We start from the raw sequence: 9,921 nt of genomic DNA on the forward strand, positions 1-9,921 counted from the left end.
TAAGGACTAGCACAGGCTGAATCAGCAGGCGGAGGTGTAGCCATTTTTTATTAATTGTTAATTATTTATTATTATTGCTGTTTTATTCTGTTTCATATCTAAATGTGTTGTTTTTTGGATATGTTCCTTAAGACCATATCTGTTTTCTCACATGTAGCTGTTTAGCGCTTTACCCTTTATCTGATTTGGAGATAAAAACATCACTTTTGCTAACAAAATGACAGTTTTTCATGTAAATCTTTTGCTATACAGTGATTAATTGCTGATGCTTATATAAAAATAGCTTTAATATATCATCGTTAAATGTTTGACATTCAGCTGAGGATTTTTTTTCTCCTCAGGTCTTATAATGCAGATTATCAGAGTTGTTATTTTTTTTCTCTAAACTATCTACCATTTCTGTCCTGTTTGCTAGAAATGCTTATTTAAAAAGGGAATTTGTTAATCTGTCCAGAAAATAAGTGGGTTGCATAGACTTGCAATTACATGACAGAAGTGGGTATCAGAATTGCATAATTATCAATTTGCATTCTTTCTACTTCTTCCCACACACAATGATTAAATGATGTGCACAAATTAGCTCATTTGTGTTCACGTTTTAGCAAAAAGTGTAAACAAAATTGCCACAATGGGCACACAATTTGTTCACTCATGTGCACTCCTTGGTAAATCGTACTCCTGATTTGTTAAAATGTGGGCATGCTTTACTAAATTGTGTTGACAATTTCTTTAGTTTTGGGCATGATTTACTCTATTTAAAGGGACACTAAAGTAAAAATGGAACTTTCATATTCAGATAGAGCTTGCAGTTTTAAGTTCCAATTTACTTCTATTTTCAATGTTTGCACATTCTTTTTATATACACAATTTCTGAGGCACCAGCTCATACTGAGCATGTGCACAAGTTCACAGGGTATACATATACTAGTCTGTAATTGGCTGATTGCTGTCACATGATACAGGGGGCTGGCAAATGGGGGAAAACAAAAAAATCTACTGCTTATTTGAAATTCAGAGTAAGTGCTAGTGCATTGTCTTTTTATTATGCATTTGAAAATTATGCGATTCTAGTGTATTTAGTTGTCCTTTAAGATTTTTTTGAAAGAAATAAACAACAATATTTAGTGTAACAAAATTAGAATAATATTTTACACAAAAATACAGCCCCAGCATTTCACAATAGTCTGAAACTTTATCAATTTTCAGTTGATTATATTTTTTAGTTAACAGAACATTTCATTCTTGATTACTATCTATGGTCCAGAGATACATTTATTTTGTAATATCCGTATGGCCATGTTTGGTAAAAGCAGTTAATTTTATCTCTAAAGTGAATCACTGATTTTTATGTGTATCTGTAACAGTGAAATAATGTGATATTTAAAAAACGTATTCAATCATTCCATCTCTGTGAATGAGCACTGAAAGATCTTCAAATTCCATAAAAGTAATCTGGTAAGTAGAGGCTTTAAATATATTATACTCTTTGTTTAAAAAAAAATAAAAAAAAATAAGATTGACTGCATTAATGTGCTGTTAATTAATACAAAGGTTTTGATTCTGCAATTATTAATGTAAACAATAATGACTTTTCTCTTTGTCATATGTAATATTTGATCATCAAATGTGAGTTCTGAATATTGACTTAGGTATACGTCTATGGGAATCAGTTTTGAAATGTTTTGTTCAAATGGTACATTTTTTGCTTAAAGGGAAATTCCAGCCAAAATTGGAATCCATATGGAAGCATTAAAGTTTTGAATAGAAGTGTTTTTGTAATATACAGTAAATGTAATAGCAAAAATGCTTCTAATAAAAGTGACAGCTTTATCAAAAGTGTATTTGAGTTTGCACCGTGCACCAGCATTTTAAACACAGCACTTTCTCAGAGAGTCTAAGGTGCTTAAATCATCTGGTAATGACTCAATTTCTTCCTTTCTGACATGATACAAGCCCACTGGTGCTCTGAGCAGCTGCCATATTTAAAATGCTGGTGCACTGAGAATATCTAAATATGTTTTACCTTCATGTGCAAAGAAAAAAGTTAACACTAAGACAGTGATAACTTTTAACAGAAGCATTTTTGCCAATACATGTATATTGCAACTATGTTTTTATTAGAAGATGTAATTAATCTATGTGCATTTACATTTTGACCGGAATGTCCCTTTAAAAGATAGTATACTATTCAATATACAAATTCCAGTATTCTCTTATCCATTTTAAAGGGACAGTAAAGTCATAATTAGACATTCATGATTCAGACAGAGCATACAATTTTAAACCCACTTTCCACTTTACTTAATTATTTAATTTTCTTCCTTCTCTTGTTATCCTTTGCTGAAAGGTTTATTTAGGAAAGCTAAGAAGCAGCAAAGACCCTAGGTTCTAGCTGCTGATTGGAGGCTGCATATTTATACTGATTGTCATTGCCTCACCCATGTTTTCAGTTAGAAACCAGTAGAGCATTGCTGCTCCTTCAACAAATGATACCAAGAGAATGAAGCAAATTAGATAATAGAAGTAAAATGGAAAATGCCGACATGCAGAGAAAAATATTATTGGGCTATAAGAATATCTTTTAATGTTGGATAATTAATATAAAGAAATAAAGTAACTACCATAAATGCATTACAAAATACTACTAAAAATATATCTCACATGAGGAAGGGGCATGGCTCTCATAACTACTGGAAGACATCATCATTATGCTTTATAATGCAAGTACAACTTTCTATTGTATTCAGATGCTGTTTCTTATCCATTCATGCTGTCTCTAATTCATAACCTGGTGTTTAATTTACATGTAATTATTTTTGTTTGTTTTTTTATAATTACCTTCCCTCTTTATACCTATAATATTTATTATTTTGTGATTTGATTTATGATGCCATCAGAAATTTGTAATAACATTATAAGACCAGTGTTCTCCATAGGAAATTTTGCCAGCCAGGTGGGGGCAGTGTAATATTTTCTAATATTGTATATTTTGTTATCCAAAGCCGAAAAATTGCATAATTTTACATAAATGTATTTAATGATAATTTGTCCCATAACAATTAAAAAAATGTTTATATTAGCTAATTTTAGCTTAATATTGGAAAGGTGATCAGTAAAATTAGCCGTGTGGTACAACCGCTAAAAAGATTGTGGGAAGAATACTGTAAGACTATATTACCTTGTTACTTATTTTACCGGCACTTACTCTAAACTGATAAGCAAACAACTTATTTTAAACATACAATAAAAATAATCATTGGATTTTTATTTAAATAGCAGGAGCTGAACTGCTGTAATGGATACTGATCTCCTTCTTCAATTCATCTACAACATGACAAATATGTCCATGTACGAGGAGGATTGGTCCTATGTCGACATTGATCATAATGACTATTTTGATTTTTGGGAAAAAGTAATATCTATAATTTGCTACAGTATCACCTTCATCTTTGGAATTCTGGGAAATGGATTGGTTATTTGGATTGCTGGGTTCAAGATTAAAAAGAATGTAAATACAATATGGTTTCTCAGTCTTGGTGTTGCAGACTTTACACTTAATGCATGCCTACCACTCCTAATAACAGAACTGGCTATGAACTATCACTGGCCTTTTGGCCGTATAATGTGTAAGACTGTGTTCACTGCTATTTTCTTAAACATGTCAGTTAGCACTTCCTTCTTAATGATCATCAGTGTTGACCGTTGTTCTTCTGTAATATGTCCTGTATGGTCAAAAAATCATAGAACTTGCAAGTTAGCTTATATTATTTCTGTAGTTATTTGGCTGTTTTGCCTTATTGTCAGCTCTCCGTATGTTTCTTTTTATGATATTTACAATGGTCATGATGATATCTCTTACTGCCATCCAGCATATGTATCATGGCAAAACATTAGTGCTTTAGATTATGACACAATGACACACAGGAACAATGCTATGGTCATAACTAGATTTGTCTTCATGTTTCTGGTTCCATTCGCAAGCATCTTGCTTTGTTATGGACTGATTATTTTAAAGGTAAGAAAAAGGAAGAGTCTTTCTGCTTCTGGACGAACGTTTAAGGTTATCATTGCAATCGTATTTGCTTTTTTTATCTGCTGGTTCCCTTTCCAGTTTTTGCCTCTGTTGGATACTATGAACTTTAACATTGATTCTCATGTCAATAAGTTTGTTCTTCAACTTTTTAGTTGCCTGGCATTTTTCAACAGTTGCCTCAATCCAATGCTATATGTATTTATTGGCCGTGACTTCAAGAGAAGCTTGTTTAAGTCTATTCCATTCCTAATAGAAAGCACCTTTAAGGAGAAATGTGACATTGATTCTGAAAGTCAATCTAATCAGACCAGGGTGGAAACTGAACTAGAGACTTTACATACAAATAAAGGTGACTAATTTATTTTGAACAAATTGACTATAGACTTGGCTTTGTACATAACCTATTAACTTTCAGAAACATAAAAGGAAAAAACATCTAGAATTATAAAAAGGTGAAAGATAACAGCTTTAGAAATGTATACCCTGTCATAAAAAAAATGTACAATTATTGTACCTTTAGGGTTAAAAAAGTTTGTCACTGGGGCAGTACCCTCAAAGGTACACCCGCTGTACCCTTTTACATGGTAACATATTAGTGGAGTGTACCTTTCAAAGGCAAATATGTACCTCAGTGCTATGGTAACATAATGTATCATTAAAAATGGTGCAAATTTGGCCTTTTAAGGGTACTTCCCCAGTAGCAAGCCCTTTGTATTTCATGATGACAAATTTGTACTCAACACAGCATATTAAAAATGCCTAAATTCTATTCCACCAAATGTATTAAATAACATTCAAATATACATTTACGTACTGTGCTCTTGATCAGAAAGATAAGTATATAAATATTTTTCTAGCTTTAAATGACAGTAATTAAAAATACAGTTGCCATGCTGAATTTGATGATTTTGCAAAGTGCAGACAAATAGCAAGACCTAAGACTCTGCCACTGGAATTCCTGAAAGAACCAACTGCTCCCAAACAAACTACTTATAATACTTTATTTCACTCGGGACTAGACTCTAACAACACCATTTAACTTATGGTAACACACGCCACATAAAACAAATATAGAAAAAACCTATAGACAACAACAAAATAAAATATCTCTAACAAAAGGAAGGGGGATTCAGGGGAGGCATAAACAATAAAACTCACAATCATACATTTAAATTGTCACAATATGCAAAATATATGCAAATTAGTCTTTTTGCCCAGTTCACATTTTGGTCATGAACCTTCTACCAGTAGATGGCAGTGTGTTATACAATGTCTAGGAACTTTCAACCAATAGATGGTGCTGTGCTATACAATGTCCAGGAACTGTCTACCAACAGATGGATTGTTACACAATGTCCATGTATGTGATTGGGGAATAGTCACAATTTTATTTTATTTTTTAAAACTGGTTCTTAAATAGTTATTGTTTATTTTATAGAGTTTTAAATTATGTTTTTTCTTTGTAATTGAATTTAATATATTTGCTTTATGTGTAAAAGTTATCATCTTGATGCTCTTAAAAATAAACATTAAAATGTTTGGTGACTGTGTGCTGTTTAGATCTAACAACACAGTGTCAGTGAAGATATGGGTTGTTAAGTATTTTTTGTTTTGTCTATCTCTTGCATATAACATTTTCTGGCCTCCTGTATCATGTGACAGACATCAGCCAATCACAGAATTATATAAGTATAACATATGAGCTTGTGCACATGCTCGGTAGGATCTTGTTTCCCAGAAAGTGTGACTATAAAAAATATTTAAATTTAATTCAAGTAAATTGGAAAGTCTTAAAACTGCTGCTCTATCTGAATCATAAAAGTTTATTTTGACGTGAGTGTCCCTTTAAATATCTGATATTGGGAACTGTAATTGGTGACAAACTGAGCATTAAACCATTTAACAATTTTAATAGCACTATTAATTAGGTTTGACACAGGTGTCACATTTTGTGTATTTGATTCTTTTATTAATTTTTAATTATTTATTATTATTGCTGTTTTTTTCTGTTCCATTTCTAAATGTTTTGGATATGTCCCTTTAAGACCATATCTGTTTTCTCACATGTAGCTGTTTAGCGCTTTACCCTTTATCTGATTTGGAGATAAAACATCACTTTTGCTAACAAAATGACAGTGTTTCATGTAAATCTTTTGCTATACAATGATTAATTGCTGATGCTTATATAAAATAGCTTTAATATATCATTATTAAATGTTTGACATTCAGCTGAGGATTTTTTTTCTCCTCCGGTCTTATAATGCAGATTATCAGAGTTGTCATTTTTCTCTCTAAACTATCTACCATTTCTGTCCTGTTTGCTAGAAATGCTTATTTAAAAAGGGAATTTGTTAATCTGTCCAGAAAATAAGTGGGTTGCATAGACTTGCAATTACATGACAGAAGTGGGTATCAGAATTGCATAATTATCATTTTGCATTCTTTCTACTTCTTCCCACACACAATGATTAAATTATGTGCACAAAATAGCTCATTTGTGTTCACGTTTTAGCAAAAAGTGTGCGCAAAATTGCCAAAATGGGCACACAATTTGTTCACTCATGTGCATTCCTTGGTAAATCGTACTCCTGATTTGATAAAATGTGGGCATGCTTTACTAAATTGTGTTGACAATTTTTTTAGTTTTGGGCATGATTTACTCTATTTAAAGGGACACTAAAGTAAAAATGGAACTTTCATATTCAGGTAGAGCTTGCTGTTTTAAGTTCCAATTTACTTCTATTTTCAATTTTTGCACATTCTTTTTATATACACAATTTCTGAGGAACCAGCTCATACTGAGCATGTGCACAAGTTCACAGGGTATACATATACTAGTCTGTGATTGGCTGATTGCTGTCACATGATACAGGGGGCCGGCAAATGGGGAAAAACAAAAAAATCTACTGCTTATTTGAAATTCAGAGTAAGTGCTATTGCATTGTCTTTTTATTATGCATTTGAAAATTATGCAATTCAGTGTATTTAGTGGTCATTTTAAGATTTTTTTTAAAGAAATAAACAACAATATTTAGTGTAACAAAATTAGAATAATATTTTACACAAAAATACAGCCCCAGCATTTCACAATAGTCTGAAACTTTATCAATTTTCAGTTGATTATATTTTTTAGTTAACAGAACATTGCATTCTTGATTACTATCTATGGTCCAGAGATACATTTATTTTGTAATATCCGCATGGCCATGTTTGGTAAAAGCAGTTAATTTTATCTGTAAAGTGAATCACTGATTTTTATGTGTATCTGTAACAGTGAAATAATATGAAATTTAAAAGACGTATTCAATCATTCCATCTCTGCGAATGAGCACTGAAAGATCTTCAAATTCCATAAAAGTAATCTGGTAAGTAGAGGCTTTAAATATATTATACTCTTTGTTTTAAAAAAAAAACAAAAAAAATAAAATTGACTGCATTAATGTGTTGTAAATTAATACAAAGGTTTTGATTCTGCAATTATTAATTTAAACAATAATGACTTTTCTCTTTGTCATATGTAATATTCGATCATCAAATGTGAGTTCTGAATATTTACTCTCACAGACTTAGTTATACGTCTATGGGAATCAGTTTTGAAATGTTTTGTTCAAATGGTACGTTTTTTGCTTAAAGGGAAATTCCAGCCAAAATTGGAATCCATATGGAAGCATTAAAGTTTTGAATAGAAGTGTTTTTGTAATATACAGTACATGTAATAGCAAAAATGCTTCTAATAAAAGCGACAGCTTTATCAAAAGTGTATTTGAGTTTGCACCGTGCACCAGCATTTTAAACACAGCACTTTCTCAGAGAGTCTAAGGTGCTTAAATCATCTGGTAATGACTCAATTTCTTCCTTTCTGACATGATACAAGCCCACTGGTGCTCTTAAAATGCTGGTGCACTGAGAATATCTAAATATGTTTTACCTTCATGTGCAAAGAAAAAAATTAACACTAAGGGCTCCATGTACTAAGCAGTCAGCGAGCTACCCGCAACAAATCTCGCGTCCAAACTCGCAAACTGATATGTACAAAGCCGTCAATTATGTAAAAACTCGCATCTTTAAAATTGCGAGCGTACTTATCCGCCATACCTCGCTACCTCTCCATTTTTTACTGTAATTAGACACATTTGACCACCAACTCGCCAAAAACGAATGTACTAAAAAATCTATTTGTCCGCTCGCGTCAATTTCCGCTCCCACCTCGTTATTTTTGCCTCGCCACCTTTTAGGTGGCGGGCAAGGTACAAAACAATAGGAAAGTCACACTAGACGCCAGTCTATACATATATAAAAGGCAGTAATATCAGCATTGTACTTACATTGTTCATTTCAGCAGCTATGGAGAGAATTCTGTTTTTGTTTATTCTCCGTTTGATGCAAATCCGGGCTAGAAGACAGAATACTGGAAATGGAGCTAATCGATTGGTTAGAAGAAGGAGAGTTCGAGTCCCCTGTGTATTCCTTCCACGGGTTGGTTTGCACGGCCTTTCTGACCGAGAGATCATACAAAGATTCCGGCTTGATCGTGAATCGATCTTACACCTGTATCGAGAGATTGAAGATCATTTGGAGCCGATGACTGCTCGTTCACAAGCTATTCCGGGACTTCTCAAACTATTAGCGGCATTGCATTTTTTTGCAACAGGCTCCTTTCAGGCAGTTTCTAGCGTCATTATTGGAATGAGTCAATCTGCTTTTTCACGCCACTTATCCAAAGTAATAGGGGCTATGATGGTTATTTTTCATCGATATGTTTGTTTGCCATCTACCCCTGAAGAATGGCAATCTATCAAGTCAAATTTCTATAGGATGGCTGGGATGCCCAATGTCCTAGGTGCCATAGACTGTACCCATGTTGCTGTAAGACCACTTCAAGCTCGTGAGGAGATCTATAGGAATAGAAAGCATTTCCATTCCTTGAATGTCCAGATGGTCTGTGACCCCCACATGAGGATAATCAGTGTCCGTTCTAACTTTCCTGGCTCCTGTCATGATTCTTACATCTTAAGGCAGACTGGGTTATACAGGAAGTTCGAGGACGGAAATATGCCTGACGGATGGCTTCTAGGTAAGCATAACTGGCGTCTAATATGTCTCTCATTTCAATGTACCTAAATTGCGCCCAATTTGTCGACTGTAATCTGTATAGTTTAATTGTATAGTTCTGAATCTTTATAATTATTCTTATATTAATATTTATATTTATTATATCTTCTATTAGGAGATGGAGGGTACTCATGTACAGAATGGCTGTTGACTCCCTATAACAACCCACAGACCAGAAGTCAAGTACGTTTCAATGAAGCTCACCGATCTACCAGGGGGATTATTGAGAGGACTTTCGGTCTTTTGAAAATGCGGTTTCGATGTCTTGATCGTTCTGGTGGTGCTATGCAGTATGCACCAGAGAAAGTTGCCAAAATTATATTGGTTTGCTGCATACTGCACAATATTGCAATTAAAAGAGGCTGTCCATTAGAAGATGAAGATCCAATAGATGCTGATGATTTACCAGAAGAAATATGTGTAGAACAAGCTAATAGGCGTGGAAATGCAACAAGGGACATGGTTTCAGAACAATATTTTGTGTTTGAGGATTAAAGTTTCAGTTGATCAATAAAAAGCTTTCTTTAACGAGCGCTCTGTAATTACTCTCCAAAAATTTTGGAATAATAATACAGTTGTTTAGAAAACTTGTCCATTTATAGGAGCAAAATTCTATTCCCGCGTCTACTATGACGTTCATGACACCTTACATGTCACGTGTTAACAATTGGCCAGACAATTGAACTGAAAGTTAAGTACATCAGCTTATTCGCGGCGAGCGAGGCGTCAAATTTATCAATATTCCGCCACTGCTCGCGGCGGGCTAGAGGTGTCTA

The 9,921-nt window shown here is 33.4% G+C and overlaps 1 protein-coding gene across 1 annotated transcript; it reads left to right on the forward strand.

Annotated features, from left to right (window-relative positions):
* Positions 1-1,430: 1,430 nt before the first annotated feature.
* LOC128638150 (formyl peptide receptor-related sequence 1-like) lies at positions 1,431-4,405 on the forward strand. The gene is made up of 2 exons (XM_053690014.1): positions 1,431-1,455; positions 3,280-4,405. The coding sequence occupies exon 2, from the start codon at positions 3,296-3,298 to the stop codon at positions 4,388-4,390; it is 1,095 nt and encodes a 364-aa protein (XP_053545989.1). The 5' UTR covers positions 1,431-1,455; positions 3,280-3,295; the 3' UTR covers positions 4,391-4,405.
* The last annotated feature ends 5,516 nt before the right edge of the window (positions 4,406-9,921 follow it).

The sequence above is a fragment of the Bombina bombina genome, chromosome 8 (assembly GCF_027579735.1).
Source record: "Bombina bombina isolate aBomBom1 chromosome 8, aBomBom1.pri, whole genome shotgun sequence".
Lineage (NCBI taxonomy): Eukaryota > Metazoa > Chordata > Amphibia > Anura > Bombinatoridae > Bombina > Bombina bombina.

Excerpts from the sequence above, each read along its gene's own strand:
- LOC128638150 (XM_053690014.1), top strand. The coding sequence starts at position 3,296 with ATGGATACTGATCTCCTTCTTCAATTCATCTACAACATGACAAATATG.